General features: G+C 47.5%; 1 protein-coding gene across 1 annotated transcript in view; it reads left to right on the top strand.

The window, feature by feature from the left end:
* Nucleotides 1-24,188, top strand: part of HSPA9 (heat shock protein family A (Hsp70) member 9) — a 236,747-nt gene that overhangs the window by 145,681 nt on the left and 66,878 nt on the right. Inside the window, exon 10 of the mRNA XM_063928294.1 lies at nucleotides 1,214-1,423. Coding sequence (XP_063784364.1) covers nucleotides 1,214-1,423 — 210 coding nt within the window. The remainder of the gene's footprint in view (nucleotides 1-1,213; nucleotides 1,424-24,188) is intronic.

The raw sequence follows: 24,188 nt of genomic DNA, 5'->3' as shown, positions 1-24,188 counted from the left end.
ACAGTTTGCAGCTCACTCTTCCAGGTAGCTTAGGTCACTTGCACTATGGAATATGATCCTGTGGTCAAGTGGTTGTGCACAATGGTATTCTCTGGGGGGGGTTTCCTTTTTGTTTGTTTTTTTCCAGTTGCTGTGGAAAAATTTTCCACCTACACTCCCTGACATTTTATTATTCCTGAGGTATACCAGTGTCCCCAAGATTACAGGAACATGAAGAGGATTTATAGTACTCACTGTTAAGTCCGTTTCTCAGATTGTCTGGGGACATTGTATTCCTATAATATATAATGGCAAACTGCTCTAATCAAACTGGTAACATTCTTCAGGTGCTGCGAGAGGGGGTTACTCTAGACAAGAAAAACAAAAGGATTTTTCCCACGCACTCTGATGGCTGTTAGTAACAAGAACTGTACACTATATAATAGAACATTTAGAGCTCTTAGTTACATATATTTTGCAAAAAATATGATAAGCCTCCAGGCCACTTCCCCGCGGCTCTATTGCTGGAGGTCCCTAATACTAAGTATAAGTCCAGTTCGTGGACCCCACACAGTCGGCTCAGGCCCAACCACCCCAGGGCAGCACACCATTACAATACTAAAGTGTTAACAAGAAAGAAGCAGGAGCTATGTGTTCAAAAGTGATACAAAAATAAGGGTGTTAGTAAAATACTCAAAAGAGTAGTATTAGTTGATTGTGGTTCTGCTTTAGTGTTCTTTTAACTCATTCTTATTTCCTGTGGATCTAATGACCTGATGGAATGAAGATCAGAATGAGCAAGGTCTTAAACAAGTTTTAATGAGTTTTGTCTGCACCTGGGGTGCAGTGCTTTTTGCACTCCAAGGTATACCAGTGTCCCCCAGATGGATTCAGAGAATACCAGAAACCTCCATTGTACAAGCATAGGCAAGTTGTCTTAATTTTAAAAAAACACAACCCCTTGACTATTTTAGTGGTTATGGTACAGGTGACCTGGTGATTTTATTTATTTAATTTACTGTTGTTTGCATTAAGAGTTACTTGATAAACTATGGCCACTTACTACAGGGTAATGGACTTCTTATCAATAAACCAGTTATCCAGTATATTCTCAAACCGCTAACCAAAACTAGTTGTTCTACTTCCTAGTGGAGAATTAACTTTTGTTTTACATTATGTGATTGAATTCTTTTTGACCCTTTGTTTGAAATCAATCTTGGTTGCATCTTTTTAGACGGATATAAATTTGCCGTACCTCACCATGGATTCTTCTGGACCAAAACATCTGAATATAAAGTTTACGCGTTCTCAGTTTGAGGGCATTGTGGCTGACTTAATAAAGAGGACTGTTTCACCAAGCCAAAAAGCTATGCAAGATGCTGAAGTCAGTAAGAGTGATATTGGAGAAGTTCTCCTAGTTGGTGGAATGACAAGAATGCCAAAGGTAAATTTATTTTATTAACGTTTTATGTAGTCCATTTGACAGTTTAAAGATCTGGCTAGAGTAGGCGGGCAAATCCACTCAGAGGGGGGTGACCCCTCTTCCCCTTTTGGTCCCAGTGTTGGGTGTTCAGTCCTACAATACGGTGCACAGAAAATTGCTCCCAGCTGGCAAACAGATCAGGTACCCCAAAATCATTACAGATGGAAGTAGTTTGTATGTATAGAATTATCTTTCACCAGCAAACTCTGTAGGTTTGTTTGGTACCAAGGTTGGGGTACACTAGACCATGGTATTGCCAACTGTAGCTTAAACTAAACTGTAGCTTTAAAACAAATTTCCCTACCCCTGCAACCCCATAATGCCAGTTGTCTTTGTCTACAGAGTATGGCATATTTTTTTCTAACATCCTAGGGGATACTAGGATGGTATTACCATGGGGTATAGATTGGGTACATTAGAGCCTTGGCACTTTAAAAATCTTTGGTGTGTGCTGGCTCCTCCCCTCTATGCCCCTCCTACAGACTCTGTTTAGAAAAATGTGCCCAAGGAGCCGGGTGTGTTCTCGAGCTCCAGAAAGTTTACTTCAAAAAGTTTTCTTAGTTTGTTTTCAGGCAGCACTGTCTGGCACCAGTCTGCCTGCGTTGTGGGACTTAGGGGGGGACCGAATTAACCTCTTACAGGGTTAATGGTTCAGATCCCTGCTGACAGCACAAAGCTCCTGAGGTGTTTCCCATTACCCCCAGTGTGTGTGCGCACTCTAACAGCATGCCGCCACCCCTATCAGAGCTGAAAGCGCTGGTGCGATGAGTACAGAAACTGGGGTCCGGTTAGCGGGTCCCCAGTTATTATGGTGGCGGTGGTCATGCCACGCTGCAGGCTGCGGTGCCCACTGCATATTCGCAGGCTGATGCAGTAAGGGGGTTTTAACCCTGTTTTCTATGTAAACATAATGAAAGCTAGTATAAAATATCTTGTAGAGACCGTGCGCCATTGAGGCGGCGGGGCTTTCCGGAGACAGTGGGACCAGCGGCTCAGAAGTTACCACTTCCTGCTGCATCAGACTCCAGGCTGTATGCAGGGAAGCGGTGCTCCTCCAAGGGCCCTCTGAAAACACCTTGTACTGGTACCAAGGGGGTTGTAGAAATGGGGCGGCAATATATATTGAAAGTGAAACTAGTTCCCTTATCAAAGGCTCTGGTTTATGCCCGGCTTGACTTTACTTTAGCTGTTGAGGCATTGTGTGCTGGTTCTATCCCTCTGTGTCACTCCATACAGGCTGTTTGGTTCTGTGTTATCACTGCTACTGAGTTATTTCACTGCTATATTGTGTGTGTGTGTGTGTGTGTGTGTGTGTGTGTGTGTGTTCTGCTATACAAACGTGTCAGGCAAAAAGGCTGTACAGTATGTTCCTCATATAGCACAGTTTCCTCCTTCTCCAGGGGGATCTCTGCTGTGTACTCAGGATTCTTTTAAAGGAAGATAGCTAATATTCTGAATTGGCTATTGCCATACAGGAAAGACAAATGCTTAGTTCATACTTCTGACCAAAGACCGGCTTCCGTGCCCTCCCGGTTGGTTTCACAGAAATGCATACTCCCACAGGTGATCCAATCTGACATGCCAGATTTGGATGAGGGAGAAGTAGATGGGGACAAAGGTGACATTACTCTGAGTGTAGAAGCCATAATATGTTTTAGGGAGATCCTCCATATTCCAGATAAGGAAGCAGAACCTTTCATATTTTTTTTTTTTTTTTTTTTATGTGAAGCCTAAATCTACTGCCACATTTTCTTTTTCATCCACTAGGGGTCACTGGAGTACTCTTGGGATATGGACGGTGTTAGCAAGGACAGACACTGAATATTTAAATTTAGTAACTCTCCTCCCCTCCATACTCCCAGAATACCTGTGTTTTTTCGGTGCTCAGACGGATAGGAGCACAAAGCGTGGAGCTCCTCCACATATTTTACTTTTAGATTATTTTATTTTTATTTTTTATACTTTTTTTTTTTTTTCTAATTACAATCCCTTCCCAGTTTACACAAAAGCTATGGGTACGGGATTACAGAAGCTGCTGCGTGCAGCTCTTGGCGTGTCGGTCCTCGCAGTAGGAGCCCCCTCACAGCCACAAGCAGCTAACTTCAGCTGAGGCTGCAGAAAGGACTGGACGGAGCTTACTCGAGAAGCCCGTCAGAGCATAGGATCACAGGTATTTATGACAGGGGCGGTCGGCTCACGCTGCTGCCCCGCTGTGTGGGGGGACTGCTATGTGCGTCGCCCGAGGTCATCCCGCTGCTCCGCTCCCCGCCACCGCTGATAACGGCTCCCCACCGCCGCTCCCCTACTCCCGGCCGCCGCTCAGAGGGACGCGCTGAACGGCCGCTACAAGCGCCGTTGTCAGCGCTCCCTGCCTGTTGTGCACAATCAGGCCGCGGACAGCGTTCAGTGCTGCCGCGGTCTGTCCCTGTAACTGCCGGAGGCTCCGTCACTTAGGGAAAGGAAGCTGCCGGCGTCTCTGCCCACTCAGACCGCGGACAGCGTTCACTGCTGCCGCGGTCTGTCTCTGTAACGGCCAGCAGCTCAGCGTAACAGTCGCTGCCAGCGCTCCCTGCACACGCTAAGGGGGAAGCAGGGGGGAAAGATGCCGGGGCCCTCTAGTAACTAGTGGGCTCATGCTGGGCAGTCATGAAGTTTCCCTGTTACATGCAGCGCAGCTGCGGGGGTGGGGGGGAGAGATTATGCCACAGCTGCAGCAATAGACAGCCCCTGCTAAAGAAAGGGCTGCATTGTGTTATATATGCATACGTATTATACAAGCACTTATTATACCATAGAAAATGTATATAAAATGCTATAGGTATATATGGTCACGTAAGGAAATATGTTTTGACTATAAGCACATGGCTGGAGGCCATTTTAATCTTACTTTCGGTTTCTTTACCAGAACGTTCCTGTCCTACAACACTGCTCCACCAGATGGCGCAGGGGTGTTGGTAGGAATTTTTGGATCAGGTTTCTTATAGTCTGCCCACGTGCACTGCACTTTGGCCATATACACATTTTAGTAATTTTACTGAGGTGGAATTTGTCTGGTTACATAATGAGTAAGTCACCAGCAAAAACGAAAAAGTAGTTTCACTGCAATGTATGGAACAGTGGGTTCCCGGAGGGTTCTGCCACATGCACAGTATATTTTATACTCCCATTTCATCTCCGATTTTGCAAAGATAGTTATCATTTGCCTTATAAATTTCCAGTTTCTGCTAGGTTGCAATCCTGACGATTCTATGCCAGGCCTAACTGCGCAAGATGAATATGAGAAGGGTGAATAGACCAGCAGTCAGATAGTGTGGGTGCGTCAGTCTCTGAAGTTTACAGGGACTGTGGAACCTCTGACAAATTATAAGGTGGTCTTTACTAGACGACACATCTCCAGCGTGTTTCTTATTTTTTTCAGAATCTCTAAATAAGATGTTAATATAGAATCCTGATACACAGGTTTCTAAACATCGCCGATTTAAGTCTAGTTACCCGTTTCCAGAGTCTGTGACATCTACATGGGAGCTATGCTAAAGTCGATGTATAAAGCAGCAGGGGTGTTGCTTCGACAGTGTTTGGTTGGCATTTGGGTAACTACGGCGTTGCTTGTATGGATAACAGGACTCAGGTCCGCCCTACAAGACGACCTTCTCGCGGATCAAATCTGCGAAGCTGCTGATTATCTACCTACAGCTTCTACGGACGTGGGGGGTGTAAGTCTGCTTTCCTACCATTGCTTCCAACGGTACCTAGATGGAAATACTCTGGACCAGTGTTCAAATCCTTTAGACATCAGCCTTTTCGAGGCCGTGGTAGAGGAACAACCGCACCTGGTGGACGAGGCAGAGGACGTGGTTTTCAGCAAACCACCACCTGTCATCAAAACGCTAAGCTCACCGACAAGCCAGTGGCATGATAGACTTCCAGTCCATCTCTGATCTCCAGTTGTGGGGGCACGCCTTCATACGCTCTATTTGGCGTGGTTCCAGACATCCACGGATGGGTGGATCCGCAATTTAGTGTTAAAAGGTAACGAAATAGAGTTCGACTGTCTCCCATCACTGTGGTTTTTCAAGAGGGCTGCCTGTGTCTGAAGACAAGAAGGCGGTTCTCCAAATTGCCATTCAGTCTCTGCTGGATTCAGCAGTTTTGATTCCGGTCCCTGTTCACCAACAAGGTCAGGGTTATTATTCCAGTCTTTTTGTAGGACCAAAGCCGGAGAACTCGGTCAGACCAATATTGAACTTAAAGGGTCTCAATCAGTACGTCACTTACTACAGATTCAAGATGTAATCCCTGCGGTCAGTATTGCAGGTTTAGAGCCACAGGAATTCATGATTGCGCTGGATCTCAAGGATGCGTACTTACACATTCAGATTTGGCCACCTCATCAGAGGTTCTTGCGTTTTGCGATACGGCAAAACCATTACCAGTTTCAGGCTTTACAGTTTGGCCTCTCATCAGCGCCTCGGGTATTCACCAAAGTGATGTCTGTGATGATAGCTCATCTCAGATCCCTGGGAGTGATAATAGTTCCATATTTGGACGATTTACTCATCAAAGCTCCGTCTCAACAGATGCTCCTCCAACATGCGTTGCTAACGTATAATGTGCTAGTTCAGCACGGTTGGATTGTCAACTTCAAGAAATCACATATGATTCTATCTCAACGACTTCAATTCCTAGGAATGATTCTCGATACGGTAGATCAAAGAATTTACCTACCAGAACAGAAAGTACGGAGAGTATTCGTCGTCTGGTACAATTAGTGCTCAAGCCACGCACAGTCTCGGTACATTTGTGCGTTCGCCTGTTAGGCACAATGGTGGCAGCTTTCGAAGCGCTTCAGTTCGGAAGATTTCACTCACGTCCTTTTTCTTCAACTGGATGTGCTCCCACAGTGGTCGGGCTCTCATCTGCAGATTCACCAGATGGCGAGGTTTTCTCCACGGGCCAGAGTATCTCTACTCTGGTGGCTCAAAGTACACAATCTAACCGCAGGGAAACGGTTCGGCGTTTGGAATTGGATAATTCAAACGACGGACGCGAGTCTCAGAGGTTGGGGAGCTGTGGTTCAAAATTGTCAGTTCCAGAGTCTCTGGGCGGATCACGAAAGATTGCTTTCTATAAATGTCCTGGAACTCCAGGCAATTTACAATGCGCTACGACAAGCAGTGCACATGCTACGGTCTCAGACTGTCCAGGTGCAGTCACACCGCGACGGTGGTTGCGTACATCAACAAACAAGGAGGAACGAGAAGCCACATGACCATGCGGGAAGTAGCTCGAATCCTCAATTGGGCCGAGCATAACCAAGTGATATTGTCGGCAGTGTTCATTCCGGGAGTGGACACCTGGGAGGCGGATTATCTCAGCCGTCGGGATTTTCATCCAGGAGAATGGGCATTAAATCTAGAAGTGTTTCACATGTTGGTCCAGAGGTGGGGTTACCCACAAGTGGATCTGATGGCATCTCGCCACAATCATCAAACGCCCCAGTATGTGTCCAGAACGCGAGATCCAAAGGCAGTGGCGGTGGATGCTCTCACGATCGCGTAGCCGTACAGCCTCGTGTATCTGTTTCCAACCGTTTCCGCTGCTTCCTCTGTTGCTAAAACGGATCAAACGAGAGTCCGCCACAGTCATACTAGTGGCGCCTCATTGGCCTCGGAGAGCTTGGTTCTCGGATGTTCACGGGCTACTCGCAGACTATCCTTGGCCACTCCCGCTACGTCCGGACCTGTTACAACAGGGTCCGTTCCTTTACCCCGATTTAGCGTGGCTGCGTTTGACGGGGTGGCTGTTGAGACCGCCGTCTTAAGAAGAAAGGGCATTCCAGAATCTGTTATACCAACCATGTTACGTGCTAGGAAGCCAGTTACGGCAGCTCATTATTACAGAATTTGGCATGCCTATATAGGTTGGTGTGAAGCTCTGAAGTTTCCGACATCTTTCAAGTTATCCCGTCTTTTGTTATTTCTACAGACGGGGTTGGATGGAGGACTGCGTTTATCTACACTAAAGGTGCAGGTCTCTGCTTTGTCAATTTACTTTCAAAGACGTTTGGCTCTATTGCCGTCTGTACACACTTTTCTGCTAGGTGTCCTCAGAGTACAACCTCCATTCATTCCACCTACGCCATGGGACTTGAATCTGGTTTTAGATTTTTCAGTCTTCATATTTTGAACCCTTACAACAAGTGGATATTAAGTTTCTCACTTGGAAAACAATTTTTCTTCTAGCCTTAGCTTCGGCAAGGCGTGTTTCAGATTTGGGTGCCTTGTCATGCAAGCCACCGTATTTGGTGTTTCATGGTGACAGAGCGGAACTTCGGACGAATCCCGCTTTCTTGCCAAAGGTAGTGTCATCTTTTCACATCAATCAACCAATAGTAGTTCCTGTGTTAACAGAAGATTCTGGAACTTTGGATGTGGTACGCGCACTACGCGTTTATGTATCCCGGACGTTTACAGTTCGTAAGACGGATACGTTGTTTGTTCTCAATGATGCTGCCAAGATGGGTTGGCCAGCTTCTATGCAGACCTTATCCAGATGGATTAAACTGACCATACCTCAGGCTTACCTTCATGCTAGGTTACAGCCGCCTACATCAGTAACAGCTCGTTCCACACGTTCTGAGGGAACTTCATGGGCAGCTGGTCGTGGTGCTTCTACAGCGCAGCTTTGCCGTGCGGCTACATGGTCATCAGTGCGCTTTTACAAGTTTGATACGTTTGCGGCATCGGCATCTAGCTTTGGCTGCCTAGTGTTACAGGTGCCAAACAGCTCTCCCGCCCACGGGGGAAGCTTTGGTACGTCCCAAGAGTACTCCAGTGACCCCTAGTGGATGAAAAAGAAAATAGGATTTTGGTACTTACCAGGTAAATCCTTTTCTTTGAGTCCATAGGGGGCATTGGACGTCCACTCAGAGCATTTTTACTTGGTTTGTGGTAAGTTCAGTGGATCTTACGGTAACACATTCTCACCGATTTGTTCAAATTTTCAAGTTCTATCGGTTATGGTGTCAACTGTTTAGTTGTCGTCACATTATGTGTCAACTTTATTGTTGTCTGTTATGTTATAATATATGTAATTCTCCATTGTTCATCCTCTCTATCGCTCCTGTTCGCCTCAGGAAAAAACACTGAGGTATTCTGGGAGTATGGAGGGGAGGAGAGTTACTAAATTTAAATATTCAGTGCCTGTCCTTGCTAACACCGTCCATATCCCAAGAGTACTCCAGTGCCCCCTATGGATTCAAAGAAAAGGATTTACGTGGTAAGTACCAAAATCCTATTTTCTGTCTCAAAAGAATTAAACACTCCTTTAAGGAGACGTGGGTTAATCCTGTCAAAAAGTTTCGGACCCCTGTCACGAAAAATTGTATTACCTGTACCTGGTGCTATCTCCCTGAAAGACCCTGTGGATTGTAAAATTGAAAAGACTATGAAATCCATTTACACTGTGGTGGGAGTAGCACAGAGACCCACCATTGCTTGTGGTTGGATCACAAGGGCCATGGTCAAATGGTCTGGTAATATAATTGAAGGGGTGATACTATGCCTCGGGATGAGATCCTAACTCTGTTAACATATCCAGGAGGCTGCTAACTTCATAAGTGAGACAATCAAGGAGATAGGCCTCATTAATGCCTGCTCCACGGCTATGGCAGTATAGGCTCACAGGGCACTATGGCTGGGACAATGAACAGCAGATGCTGATTCCAAAAAAAGGCGTTGACTCTTCCCTTCACGGGAGATGCCTTGTTTGGTAAAAAACTAAACAAGTGGACTTCTTAAGCAACTGCCGTCTGCAGCTCCTCCGGCTAGAAGACCTTACCCCAGCCCCTATTTCTCTATCGTCCTTGTGGATGCTGGGGTTCCTGAAAGGACCATGGGGAATAGCGGCTCCGCAGGAGACAGGGCACAAAAAGTAAAGCTTTCCGATCAGGTGGTGTGCACTGGCTCCTCCCCCTATGACCCTCCTCCAGACTCCAGTTAGATTTTTGTGCCCGGCCGAGAAGGGTGCAATCTAGGTGGCTCTCCTAAAGAGCTGCTTAGAGAAAGTTTAGCTTAGGTTTTTTATTTTACAGTGAGTCCTGCTGGCAACAGGATCACTGCAACGAGGGACTTAGGGGAGAAGGAGTGAACTCACCTGCGTGCAGGATGGATTGGCTTCTTGGCTACTGGACATCAGCTCCAGAGGGACGATCACAGGTACAGCCTGGATGGTCACCGGAGCCGCGCCGCCGGCCCCCTTGCAGATGCTGAAGTAAGAAGAGGTCCAGAATCGGCGGCTGAAGACTCCTGCAGTCTTCTAAAGGTAGCGCACAGCACTGCAGCTGTGCGCCATTTTCCTCTCAGCACACTTCACACGGCAGTCACTGAGGGTGCAGGGCGCTGGGAGGGGGGCGCCCTGGGAGGCAAATGAAAACCTTTTTTGGCGAAAAATACCTCACATATAGCCCCCAGAGGCTATATGGAGATATTTAACCCCTGCCAAGATTCACTAAATAGCGGGAGACGAGCCCGCCGAAAAAGGGGCGGGGCCTATCTCCTCAGCACACAGCGCCATTTTCTCTCACAGAAAGCCTGGAGAGAAGGCTCCCAGGCTCTCCCCTGCACTGCACTACAGAAACAGGGTTAAAACAGAGAGGGGGGGCACTGATTTTGGCGATATTGAGATATATATAAAGATGCTATAAGGGAAAACACTTATATAAGGTTGTCCCTATATAATTATAGCGTTTTGGTGTGTGCTGGCAAACTCTCCCTCTGTCTCCCCAAAGGGCTAGTGTGGGTCCTGTCCTCTGTCAGAGCATTCCCGGTGTGTGTGCTGTGTGTCGGTACGTGTGTGTCGACATGTATGAGGACGATGTTGGTGAGGAGGCGGAGAAATTGCCTGTAATGGTGATGTCACTCTCTAGGGAGTCGACACCGGAATGGATGGCTTATTTAGGGAATTACGTGAGAATGTCAACACGCTGCAAGGTCGGTTGACGACGTGAGACGGCCGACAAACTATTAGTACCGGTCCAGGCGTCTCAGAAACACCGTCAGGGGCGTTAAAAACGCCCATTTACCTCAGTCGGTCGACACAGACACGGACACTGAATCCAGTGTCGACGGTGAATAAACAAACGTATTTCTCATTAGGGCCACACGTTAAGGGCAATGAAGGAGGTGTTGCATATTTCTGATACTACAAGTACCACAAAAAAGGGTATTATGTGGGAGTGAAAAAACTACCTGTAGTTTTTCCTGAATCAGATAAAATAAAATGAAGTGTGTGATGATGCGTGGGGTTACCCCGATAGCAAATATTGGCGTTATACCCTTTCCCGACAGAAATTAGGGCGCGTTGGGAAACACCCCTTAGGGTGATAAGGCGCTCACACGCTTATCAAGTGGCGTTACCGTCTCCAGATACGGCCGCCCTCAAGGAGCCAGCTGATAGGAAGCTGGAAAGATATCCTAAAAAGTATATACACACATACGGTGGTTATACTGCGACCAGCGATCGCCATCAGCCTGGAGATGCAGTGCTGGGTTGGCTTGGTCGGATTCCCTGACTGAAAATATTTTATTCATATAGAGCATTTAATAGGATGCATTCTATATATATGTACGTGAGATGCACAGAGGGATATTTGCTCTCTGGCATCAAGATAAGTACGTTGTCCATATCACCCAGAAGATGTCATGGATACGACAGTGGTCAGGTGATACAGATCCCATACGGCACATGGAAGTATTGCCGTATAAAGGGAAGGAGTTAGTTGGGGTCGGTCCATCGGACCTGGGGACCACGGCAACAGCTGGGAAATCCAACCTTTTTACCCCAAGTTACATCTCAGCTGAAAAAGACACCGTCTTTTCAGCCTCAATCCTTCCTTTCCCATGAGGGCATGCAGGCAAAAGGCCAGTCATATCTGCCCAGACATAGAGGTAAGGGAAGTAGACTGCAGCAGGCAGCCCCTTCCCAGGAAAAGAAGCCCTCCACCGCGTCTGCCAAGTCCTCAGCATGACGCTGGGGCCATGCAAGCGGACTCAAGGTGGGGGGGTAGTCTCAAGAGTCTCAGCGCGCAGTGGGATCACTCGCAGGTTGACCCCTAGATAGTACAAGTATTATCCCAGGGGTACAGATTGGAGAGTCGAGACATCTTCTCCTCGCAGGTTTCTGAAGTCTGCTTTACCAACGGCTCCCTCCGACAGGGAGGCAGCATTGGAAACAATTCACAAGCTGTATATCCAGCAGGTGATAATCAAAGTACCCCTCCTACAACAAGGAAAAGGGTATTATTTTTCCACACTATATTGTGGTACTGAAGCCAGACGGCTTGGTGAGACATAGTCTAAACTGAAATCTTTGAACACTTACATAAAAGGTTCAAATCGAGATGGAGTCACTCAGAGCAGTGATAGCGAACCGGAAAAAAGGGAACTATATGGTGTCCCTGGACATCAAGGATTACCTCCATGTCCAAATTGGCCCTTCTCAACAAGGGTACCTCTGGTTCGTGGTACAGAACTGTCAATATCCGTTTCAGACGATGCCGTTTGAATTATCCACGGCACCCCGGGCCTTTTACCAAGGTAATGGCCGAAAAGATGTTTCTTCAAAGAAAAAAGGCATCTAAATTATCCCTTACTTGGACGATATCCTGAAAAGGGCAAGTTCCAGAGAACAGTTGGAGGTCGGAAGAGCACTATCTAAAGTAGTTCTACGACAGCACGACTGGATTCTAAATATTCCAAGAATCGCAGCTGTTTTCCGACGATACGTCTGCTGTTCCTAGGAATGATTCTGGGCATAGTCCAGAAAAAGGTGTTCCTCCGGGAGGAAAAAGCCAAGGAGTTATTCGACCTAGTCAGAAACCTCCTAAAACCAGGCCAAGTATCAGTGCATCAATGCACAGGAGTCCTGGGAAAAATGGTGGCTTCTTACGAAGCGATTCCATTCGGCAGATCTCAGGGGATTTGCTGGACGAATGGTCCGGATCGCATTTTCAGATGCATCAGCGGATAATCCTGTCTCCAAGGACAAGGGTGTCTCTTCTGTGGGGGCTGCAGAGTGCTCATCTTTTAGAGGGCAGCACACTCAGCATTCAGGACTGTGTTCTGGGGACCACGGATACCAGCCTGAGAGGCTGGGGAGTAGTCACACAGGGAAAAAATTTCCAAGGAAGTGTGGTCAAGTCTGGAGACTTCTCTCCACATGAATATACTGGAGCTAAGGGCAATTTACAATGCTCTGAGCCTAGGAAGACTCCTGCTTCAAAGTCAACCGGTGCTGATCCAGTAGGACATCATCATGGCGGTCGCCCACGTTATCAGACGGGGCGACACAAGAAGCAGGAGGGCAATGACAGCAAGGATTCTTCGCTGGGCGGAAAATCATGTGATAACACTGTCAGCAGTGTTCATTCCGGGAGTGGGCAACTGGGAAGATTTCCTCAGCATAAAGAATTCCACCCGGAAAAGTGGAAACTTAATCTGGAAGTTTCCACATGATTGTAAACCGTTGGGAAAGACCAAAGGTGGTTATGATGGCGTCCCACCTGAAGCGCCAGGTCAAGAGACACTCAGGCAATAGCTGGGACGCTCTGGTAACACCGTCGGTGTACCAGTCGGTGTATGTGTTCCATCCTCTGCTTTTCATACCCAATGTATTGAAAATGATAGGAAGGAGAGGATAAGAACTATACTCGTGGCTCCGGTTTGGCCAAGAAGGACTTGGTTCCCGGAACTTCAAGAGATACTAAGAAGGGTCTTGATTCGGCAAGAACCGTGTCTGTTCCGGGACTTACCGCAGCTGCGTTGACGCCAAGGCGGGTGAACGCCGGATCCTAAGGGAAAGAGGCATTCCGGAAGAGGTCATCCCTACCCTGGTCAGAGCCAGGAAGGAGGTGACCGCACAACATTATCACCACTTAGGTGAAAATATGTGCCAGGGTGTGAGTCCAGGAAGGCTCCACGGAAGAATTTCAACTAGGTTAATTTCTACATTTCCTGCAAACAGGAGTGTCTATGGGTCTCAAATTGGGTCCATTAAGGTTCAAATTTCGGCCTGTTGATTTTCTTCCAGAAAGAAATTGGCTTCAGTTCCTGAAGTCCAGAAGTTGTTAAGGGAGTACTGCATATACAGCCCCTTTGATGTCTCCAGTGGCACTGGGCGATCTCAACGTAGTTTTGGGATTCCTAAAAAATCACATTGGTTTAAACAACTCAAATCTGTGGATTTGATATATCTCACATGGAAAATGACCATGCTGTTGGTCCTGGCCTCGGCCAGGCGAGTGTCAGAATTGGCGGCTTTATCTCACAAAGCCATATCTGATTGTCCATTCGGACAGAGCAAAGCTGCGGACTCGTCCCCAGTTTCTCCTTAAGGTGGTGTCAGCGTTTCACCTGAACCAGCTTATTGTGGTACCTGCGGCTACTAGGGACTTGGAGGACTCCAAGTTACTGGATGTTATCAGGGCCCTGAAAATATAGTTTCCAGGTTGGCTGGAGTCAGGAAATCTGACTTGCTGTTTATCCTGTATGCACCCAACAATGCTGGGTGCTTCTGCTTCTAAGCAGTCGATTGCTCGTGGGATTGGTAGCACAATTCAACTTGCACATTCTGTGGCAGGCCTGCCACAGTCTAAATCTGTTAAGGCCCATTCCACAAGGAAGGTGGGCTCATCTTGGGCGGCTGCCCGAGGGGTCTCGGCATTACAACTTTGCCGAGCAGCTACGTGGTCGGGGGAGAACACGTTTGTAAAATTCTACAAATTTGATACCCTGGCAAAAGAGGACCTGGAGTTCTCTCATTCGGTGCTGCAGAGTCATCCGCACTCTCCCGCCCGTTTGGGAGCTTTGGTATAATCCCCATGGTCCTTTCAGGAACCCCAGCATCCACAAGGACGATAGAGAAAATAAGAATTTACTTACCGATAATTCTATTTCTCGGAGTCCGTAGTGGATGCTGGGCGCCCATCCCAAGTGCGGATTATCTGCAATACTTGTACATAGTTATTGCTAACTAAATCGGGTTATTGTTGTTGTGAGCCATCTTTTCAGAGGCTCCGCTGTTATCATACTGTTAACTGGGTTCAGATCACAGGTTGTACAGTGTGATTGGTGTGGCTGGTATGAGTCTTACCCGGGATTCAAAATTCCTCCCTTATTGTGTACGCTCGTCCGGGCACAGTACCTAACTGGAGTCTGGAGGAGGGTCATAGGGGGAGGAGCCAGTGCACACCACCTGATCGGAAAGCTTTACTTTTTGTGCCCTGTCTCCTGCGGAGCCGCTATTCCCCATGGTCCTTTCAGGAACCCCAGCATCCACTACGGACTCCGAGAAATAGAATTATCGGTAAGTAAATTCTTATTTTATGGTCCTTTTGTGTGGCCAGGTGTCGAGGCAGGGCCAGGGGTGCCTCTAATGCAGCTAGAGAAACACAAGGAAAATCTTGCAGACCCCTGGACCACACATCCGGTACTTCCGCCACTAAGCCCTCCACGTGACTGTTGGCCCCAGCTGGAGGGGGACTATCAGGTGGGTGCTCGGCTGCAATATTTCCTGCCAGGACACTTTTGTGTAAGAGCACGAATATCCCAAGGTTACCGGTTGGAATTTCAAGCACTCCCTCCTCACAGATTCTTCAGGTCGGGCTTACCAGCTTCACCTGTAGCAAGAGTCATTCAAAAACTGCTACAAACGCAGGTTATTGTTCCAGTCCCCCCTCTGTTCCAAAATGGGGGATTTTGTTCAAGCCTATTTGTGGTGCCGAAACCGGACAGTTCAGTACGGCTGATCTTGAACCTCAAATCTCTGAACCCATACCTACGTGTATTCAAGTTTTAAATGGAATCTCTTAGAGTGGTGGTCTCTGGCCTGGAGGAAGGGGAATTTCTGGTATCCCTGGATATCAAGGATGCATACCTGCACATCCCGATATGCAGAGCCGGCGCTAACCGCTCAGCAGCTCCTGCAAGGCAGGGAGGCGCAGGTCGGCAGAGGCGCTTTCCCCGCTCTGCTGTTGCTGCTGGCTCCTGGTTGCTGCTGCATCTGTCACACTGTATGACAGACGCAGGCAACGTGAAATGCGGCTCCGGCTCCCTCCCTCCTGTTTCCACCACCTCCTCATGGCCGTGGCTAGAGAGGCATGTCACCTGGGCGCCGATCCCCCTAACGCTCCCCTCCCTATGCAGCAGCCGCCGGCATCGAGATGAAACTGAACAAAAACTACATCTCCCAGCAGCCCTTGCTGCCGGGAGCTGTAGTTTACTTTCAGTTTCATCTTGCAGTGATCAGCTGAACAGGATTGAGGGGGCAGAGGTAGGGGACAAGTTACCCCAGCCTTTCACCACCCCCCTCTTCCCCCCACTGCCATTAATCATGGCAGTGCACTCTAAACTAAGAAGTTACCCGACGTCCGAAAAGGGGGCGGGGCTAGATGGCACTGTACTACACAGTGCCTTGCCAAGTTGCCACTGCCAGTTGCCAGCAGCATGGGAGAATGGAGGGGATGTGAGCAGCAGCATGGCCAAAACAGTGAGTGTGACTCAGGGAAGGGCACTGTATGTGTGTGTGTGACTGCTATATGTGTGTATAAACAGTGAGTGTGACTCAGGGAAGGGCACTGTATGTGTGTGTGTGACTGCTATATGTGTGTATAAACAGTGAGTGTGACTCAGGGAAGGGCACTGTATGTGTGTGTGTGACTGCTTTGTGTGTGTAAACAGTGAGTGTGACTCAGGGAAGGGCACTGTATGTGTGTGTGTGACTGCTATATGTGTGTATAAACAGTGAGTGTGACTCAGGGAAGGGCACTGTATGTGTGTGTGTGACTGCTATATGTGTGTATATGTGTTTGCTTGTGTGTGACTGTATGTGAATAGGTGTGTGACTACATAGCTGTATGTGTGCTGGTATGTCACTGTATGTATATGTGTCACTATATATGTATTTATACATGTGTGTGATTATATGTATGTATGTGAGAGAATGTATGTGTGCGTGTATGTTTTTAGGTGTGTGACGGCATGTATTTGTATAGGTGTGTGATTTCATGTATGTATCAATGTCTGAGTTATTATTGTATACCCCTTTTACACCACCAGCTAGTAACACGGGTTATTGGACATGAGCGCGCATAACCCATGTTGCTGGTTGGTGTAAAAGCGCCCAGTTGGAATAATCCGGGTCGATTGACCTGGTATTCCAACTCAGGTAGCTTGCAGGGTTGAACACGGGTTCAGCCCGGCAAGCTGTGCTGTGCAAACTGGGAGCCGGGTCGATGCAACCCGGCTCCTGTTCACAGTGTATGTACAGGCAGCGCTTGGAGATCATGTGATCTCCAAGTGCCGCCCCCGCTGCGTCACCAGCAATGTCACCAACCCGGCAATATGCCAAGTTGGAATCTGCGGTGGGAAAAGGGCCTGAGGCGGGTCGCACCCGGGAAGCATCCGTGTCAGGCTCCCAGGTGCGATCCACCTCAGATGATATAACAGAGGTATTATTTTATCTTTATCTGTAGCCCAAATAAATAAAAAAATACAAGTAAAAAGTGTGAAAATGCCTACAGTAGCTATCCCCTTTACCCTTGTGGAGTTATATATAGATATCTATATATATCTATATATATCTATATATATATATATATATATATATATATATATATATCTATATATATATCTATATATATATCTATATATATATATCTATATATATATCTATATATATATATATCTATATATATATCTATATATATATATATATATCTATCTATATATATATATATATCTCTATATATATATATATATCTCTATATATATATATATATATATATCTCTATATATATATATATATATATATATATATATATATATATATATATATATATATCTCTATATATATATATATATATATATATATATCTATATATATATATATATATATATATATATATATATATCTATATATATATCTATATATATATATATATATATATATATCTATATATATATATATATATATATCTATATATATCTATACACACAACACGTTAATGGCTTACCCCAGGTGACAAAACTCCTGGTTTCGGGCCTGCCCTCCTCCCCACTGCACTTTAGGCAGCGGCGCCAGCAGCACTCTCCCGCACAGAGCCGGTGCTCTCCAGCTCAGCACCGTGAAGCGCGGCTCCGGCTTGGTCCCTCCGGCTCCCTCCCTCCTCCCCACTGCACTTTAGGCAGCGGCGCCGGCAGCACTCTCCACGGATCTGTGTGCGGTATGTACCGCACACCACCTCTATCTCCCCTCCGGTTTACTGAAGTGTAAGTTTCATTAATTGTTGCACTACTTCTGTGGGCATTCTATGTGGCACTAGTACTGTGGGCGCTTTGTGGATCACTACTGCTGTGGGCATTATGTGTGGCACGTCTACTGTGGGTGCTCTGTGGGGCACTACTGCTGTGGGCGCTCTATGTGGCACAACTACTGTGGGCGCTCTGTGGCACGACTACTGTGAGCGTTATTTGTAGCACAACTACTGTAGGCGTTGTGTGGCATGACTACTGTGGGCTCTCGGTGTGGCACGACTACTGTGGGCGCTCGGTGTGGCACGACTACTGTGGGCGCTCGGTGTGGCACGACTACTGTGGGCGTTCTGTGTGGCACGACTACTGTGGGCGTTGTGTGGCACGACTGCTGTGGGCGTTCTGTGTGGCACGACTACTGTGAGCATTGTGTGTTAGGCACGCTATCATTGTGGGCATTTTGTGTGGCACTACTACTGCGGGTGTTTGTATAAGGGACACTACTGTGGGTATTGTGTATAAGGAGCACTACTGTGTATCGTAATGTGAATTAGGTACACAACTATCGGGTGCAATATGAATCAGGCACTATGTGTGGTATAATGTGAATACGATTGTGATACTGTGTGGCGTAATTTGAATTGGGGATACTATTATGTGGCCACGCCCCTTCCATATGAGACCACGCCCCTTTGGCGGGCACTGTCCCTTTATTCCATATGGGAGGGAGGGCGCGAATTTATTGTTTGCAGGAGGGCGCCGGACACCCTAGCACCGGCCCTGCCGATATGGCTCACTCTTCGGGCTGATCTCAGATTTGCGTTGCAAGACAGCCACTTCCAGTTTCAGGCTTTGCCCTTTGGCCTATCCATGGCACCGAGGGTGTTCACGAAAGTTATGGCAGAGATAATGCTGCAACTCCGCATGATGGGAGTGAACATCGTCTCTTACTTGGTCGATCTCCTCATAAAAGCGGTGTCCAGAGAGCGACTGTTGCAAAGCATCAATCTGACTACGCAACTTCTTATGGACCATGGGTGGATTCTGAATCTACAGAAATCGCACCTGGAACCATCGCAAATACTTAAGTTCCTGGGGATGCTACTGGACACTGTCTCAGAAGGTTTTCCTCCCTATGGACAAAGCCTTGACAATTCAGACTATGGTCCGCTCCATGCTTAAGCCCCGCAAGATTTCGGTGCACCATTTCATCTGCCTTCTAGGCAATATGGTGGCATCCTGCAAGGCAATTCCGTACGGAAGGTTTCATGCCCATCCATTTCAATTAGATTTGATGGACAAATTTGTCGGGTTCGCATCTTTATATGCATCAGAGGATATCCCTCTCCCCAAAAGCGAGGATTTCTGTGTTATGGTGGTTGCAGATCTCTCACCTGGTGGCAGGTCGACAGTTCGGAATCCAATCTTGGATTTTGTTGACAACGGATGCTAGCCTCCGCGAGTTGGGTGCTGTGACCCAAGGGGCTCCGTTCCAAGGAAGGTGGTCACGTCAGGAGTCCTCCCTTCCAATAAACATTCTGGAACTCTGTGCGATTTTACAATGCCGTTCTACAGGCCTTCTCTCTCTCTCTCTCTCTCTCTCTCTCTCTCTCTCTCTCTCTCTCTCTCTCTCTCTCTCTCTCTCTCTCTCTCTCTCTCCCAACATCAGGCCATACAGGTCCAGTTGGACAATGCCACGGTGGTGGCGTACGTAAATCGACAGGGAGGAACAGAAAGCAAAGCCGCAATGCGAGAGGTGTCCAGGATACTCCTCTGGGCGGAAAACAATACAAAGGCCATGTTAGCCGTATTCATTCCGGGAGTGCACAACTGGGAAGCAGACTTCCTCCACAGACACTATCTACATCCAGGGAAATAGGGCCTTCACTCATGTGTTTTCAGCAGCTGGTTCATTGGTGGGGTAGCCCGCTGATAGACATGATGGCTTCTCTGCTCAACAAGAAGCTGCGTCGCTACTGTTCCAGGATGAGGGATCTGCAGGCTGCAGCTGTGGAAGCCCTGACTGAACCGTGGACTCACCAGTTCATATTTCTCTAGCATCCATAAGGAATATTGGGGGAAACTACTACGATGGGGTATAGCCGGGGTCCAAAGGAGCCAGTGCACTTTAAATTTTTTCAACTGGGTGTGCTGGCTCCTCCCCACTATGCCCCCTCCCACAGGCAGGTTAGAAAAAAGTGCCCTCGGGAGAAGATGCACATCTCTGTAGCTCCAGAGTTTTCTCCACTGTAGGACCACCGTCCTGAGGGTTCAGCGGGGCACTGCGCCTTGGCTGCGACAGCACGTCTCACACCCCTAACACTGCCTGAAGGTGACATCGGTGGGGCGTACAAACCGGGGGCCCCGCTAGGGGGCTCCCCCGGTTCAAAGTGCGTCTGTGTTTACCCGTGTGTAAACTTGCACAAAACTGCTTGAATAGCACTTGTGTGATGTTTTAAGCTGTTTTGGAGACTTTGCCAGTATACTAAATATGTACAGCTCCAGCGCCATTGAAGGGGGCGGAGCTTCCTTAGAGCGGGACTTGGAGCGTTTTGGCACCTTCCTCTGCTTACTGCAGCCATCTACAGCGCTTCCTGCCTCTCACACACGCTGGAAAACCGATACTGGGTGTAGCAAAGGGGGAGAGCCGCTTGTGTACACTATCCTGAGCATATTTAGGATTGCAATTGTTGGCATTTACTGTGTTTTACAGAGCTGACAGTCTCACTGGGGCTGTGCAGCTCAGGGTGTGCTGGTATGATCCCTCTCTCTGTGTCTCCCCTCACATACAGTAGGGCAGGCTTGCATTATAACGGTCTGTGTGTTTTTGTTCTTACTGTGAAATATGGGTAAGCACAAGCTGCAGTGTATGTCACAGTAGATTATCTCCCTTACCTAATGACCCTGTTTCCTGTGAACAATGCAGTTAATCCTCACAAATTAGTGAAGAGGCTGGGGGAGAGGGTCTCTTAAAACTGACGTCAGATATGTAATCCCAGCTCACTGCTAATGTGCAGAAAACTCAGCTACTACAACAAGCTGTTGCAGATCTAGCTGCTGGGGCTGATGCACAGCGCCCCCCCCCCCCCCCCCCTCATGCAGGTCCCCAGAAGTGTGGTTTACTTGCGCTGCTATCTGATACAGGTGATATACAAGATGATGGGGATGACCTGGATCCCAATTCTACTCTGGGTATTGAACCCCTCATTTTGACTATAAGGGATGTATTAAAGCTTCCTCTAGAGGACACTGCGTCACAGCAGTCGTTTTTCTTTGTACAAAACAAGCCCCATGTCACTGATTCTCCAGATTAGATTTATTCAAACAGGCCTGGAAAAATCCAGACAAAAAATTCAAAGTGTCCAAAAAGTTTTTGTGCACTTTCCCATTTGCTCCTGAATGTAGAATATTTTGGGAGGAACCCCCTGGAGTGGATGTCTCTGTCTCTCGCCTGTCTAAGACGGTGATGCCGCCTGCTCCGGGCTCCTTTACCATGAAAGATCCTGGGGATGGGAAGATAGGCTACCCTAAAGTCTATATACACTGCAGCCGGCCTCTCACAAAGACCGGTCAGTGCAGGTTGCTGGATGACCCATGCTATTAATTCTTGGGCCATTCAACTTCAGGTGGGTCTCTCGGGGAATATGCCCTTAGATACTATGCTAACCCTACTGAAGCACATTCAGGACATTACACATGTCCTCTGTGATTCCCTCAAGGAGATGGGGGAAAATTAATGCTCGGACGTCTGCCATGGCGGTGTCGGCACTCTTGTGCCTTGTGGTTGCGTCAGTGGATTCTGGACGCAGAATCCAAACAGTGTAAAATCCATCCCTTTTTCTGGGGAATGGCATTTTGGGGTTGAATTGGATACCTGGATTTCCAAAGATACGGCTGGGAAATCCACGTTCGCCCCTCCGCGGCCGTCTGTCCAGTCCTTTCGGTCTCCGATTTCGATCAAAGGCCAGAGGTGCCTCCAATGTGGCTAGAGGCACCAGAGGTAAGTCCAGAAAACCTGCAAGCACCAGTTCACAGGGACAGTCTCCACCGGTTCTGCTTCCACTAAGGCCTCAGCATGACTCTGCCCACCCACCCCGAGGGGATCTTGAGGTGGGACCTCTACTGCGTCACTTCAGCAGCGTCTGGGAGACTTCCTGCCGGGATGCCTGGGTCACGGAGCTCGTTTCTCAGGGCTACAAGCTGGAGTTCGACGGTCCTACCTTCTTATTCCGATTTGGCAGCCTGCTCAGGCGTTCCTGCGGTTCGCCCTGCTGGACGATCACTTCCAATTCTAGGCACTATCCTTCGGCCTGTCAACAGCCCCAAGGGTATTCATGAAGGTGATGGCGGAGATGATGCTTCAACTCCGGGTCCAGGGCATCATTGTATTCCCTTATCTGGACGTTCTTCTGATAAAGGCAAGATCCAGGGAGCTTTTGTTGCTCCATATCAACCGCACCATCCGTTTTCTGTCCGACCATGGGTGAATCCTCAACTTACAGAGGCTCCTGTTCCTGGGGATGTTGCTGGATACTGTGGTCCAGAAGGTATTTCTTCCAAAGGACAAGGCGAAAACACTTCAGGAGGTGGTCCGCATGGTGCTCCGACCTACTTGAGTGTCCGTACATCTCTGCATTAGATTGTTGGGAAAGCAGTATGGGAGGTTCCATGCCAGAACGTTTCAGTTGGATCTCCTGAGCAAGTGGTTTCCGGCTCACATCTACAGATGCACCGGATGATTCAGCTGTCACATCAGGCCAGGATTTCCATCCTGTGGTGGCTACAGTCCTCCAATCTCCTGGAGGGCTGGAGTTTTGGGATTCAGAATTGGACTCTCCTTACAATAGATGTGAGCCTGAGAGGATGGGGAGCTGTCACCCAAAGGGCGCAGTTCCAGGGCAGGTGGTCAGGCCACGAAAGCCTCCTTCCAGTCAACATTCTGGAACTTTGGGCGATCTACAATGCTCTACTTCAATCCTCAACTCCAGGGTCACGCGATCCAGGTACAGTCTGACAACGCCATGGCGGTGGCATATATCAATCGACAAGGAGGTACGAAAAGCAAAGCCTGCATGCGAGAGGTGTCAAAGATACTCCTCTGGGCGGAAAGAAATTCAAGAGCCATGTCGGCAATCTTCATTCTGTGTGTGGACAGCTGGGAGGCGGACTTCCTGAGTCGTCACGATCTCCACCATCTGGTGTTCCAGCAAATCATCGACCGGTGGGGGTGACAGTCTCAACAAGAAGCTTTACTGTTATTGCTCACGAACCAGGGACCCTCAGACGAGGGAAGTGGATGCACTGATGTCGCCTTGGCCATACAGGTTGGTCTACCGGCTTCCTCCGATCCCATTGCTCCCAAGAGTGCTAAAGAGAATCAGGAATCAAGGTGTCCAGGCAATATTAATTGCCCCGGATTGGCCTCGGTGGGCGTGGTACGCTGATCTTCTGGACATGTCCGTCGAAGACACTTGGCCTCTACCACTCAAAAGAGATCTTCAACAAGGACCGTTCGTCTACCCGGACTTACGGCGACTTCGTTTGACGGCATGGAGCCTTTCCAAGAAGGTTTATTGCAACCATGGTTCAGACCATGAAAACTGTGACGTAAAAAAAAAAGTAAATTTTGAAAGGGCTGACATACTGTATAACATGTATAAAGAATTACTTTTATTTATTTGTATTCTTTTAATAGTATATAACAAGATGAAAATAAATCTCTCTCTCTCTCTCTCTCTCTCTCTCTCTCTCTCTCTCTCTCTCTCTCTCTCTCTCTCTCTCTCTCTCTCTCTCTCTCTCTCTCATAAAAAAACCTCTAAATCAATAAAATTCACAGTCACCCTCTCCGTATATATCATATGGGTGTCTCACCCTTTTTTCCAATCTCCAGAGACTGTTCTAATTATTTGTTATTTTAATAGCTTTCTATTTATATCAAAAAAGTCTCTGCAGAGTAGAAAAAATAGTTACTCCACTATAGTTTGCAACAAAATATATCTTATTTATTTATACTCAGTTAAAAGGCAATTCTTAGTACTCTAAAATAGCATGGCAATGTCCACATTCAAGTAGTTTCGGTTATATAATCACCAGAACATTATCTTCAGTCCGTTTTTTAATTGGACTTAATTTATGGACTCTGCTGGAATATGTTGAAGTTCACAGTGATATATTTATTTTCCTTTCCACAGTGTGTTTTATTATGATATTAGAGTCCTTTTATTCCATTATGGAAAACAGTTATTTGCACCATTAGTGCTAAGTTATCTACATGGCCATGTAACTATTCAGAGGAATAAATTCACTTTACCCCGTTTGCCGTCTGTGGACAAATGAACAGATCGGTTCGCTCCCGGCTCTGGTAGCTGAATTTCCTTTCCGTGAGCCTTATCCGGAGATTCTGATCCCGTTCCACACAG

The sequence above is a fragment of the Pseudophryne corroboree genome, chromosome 6, assembly GCF_028390025.1.
Source record: "Pseudophryne corroboree isolate aPseCor3 chromosome 6, aPseCor3.hap2, whole genome shotgun sequence".
Lineage (NCBI taxonomy): Eukaryota > Metazoa > Chordata > Amphibia > Anura > Myobatrachidae > Pseudophryne > Pseudophryne corroboree.
The sequence above is the reverse complement of the archived record's forward strand: the minus strand, read 5'-3'. Positions and strand labels throughout refer to the sequence as shown.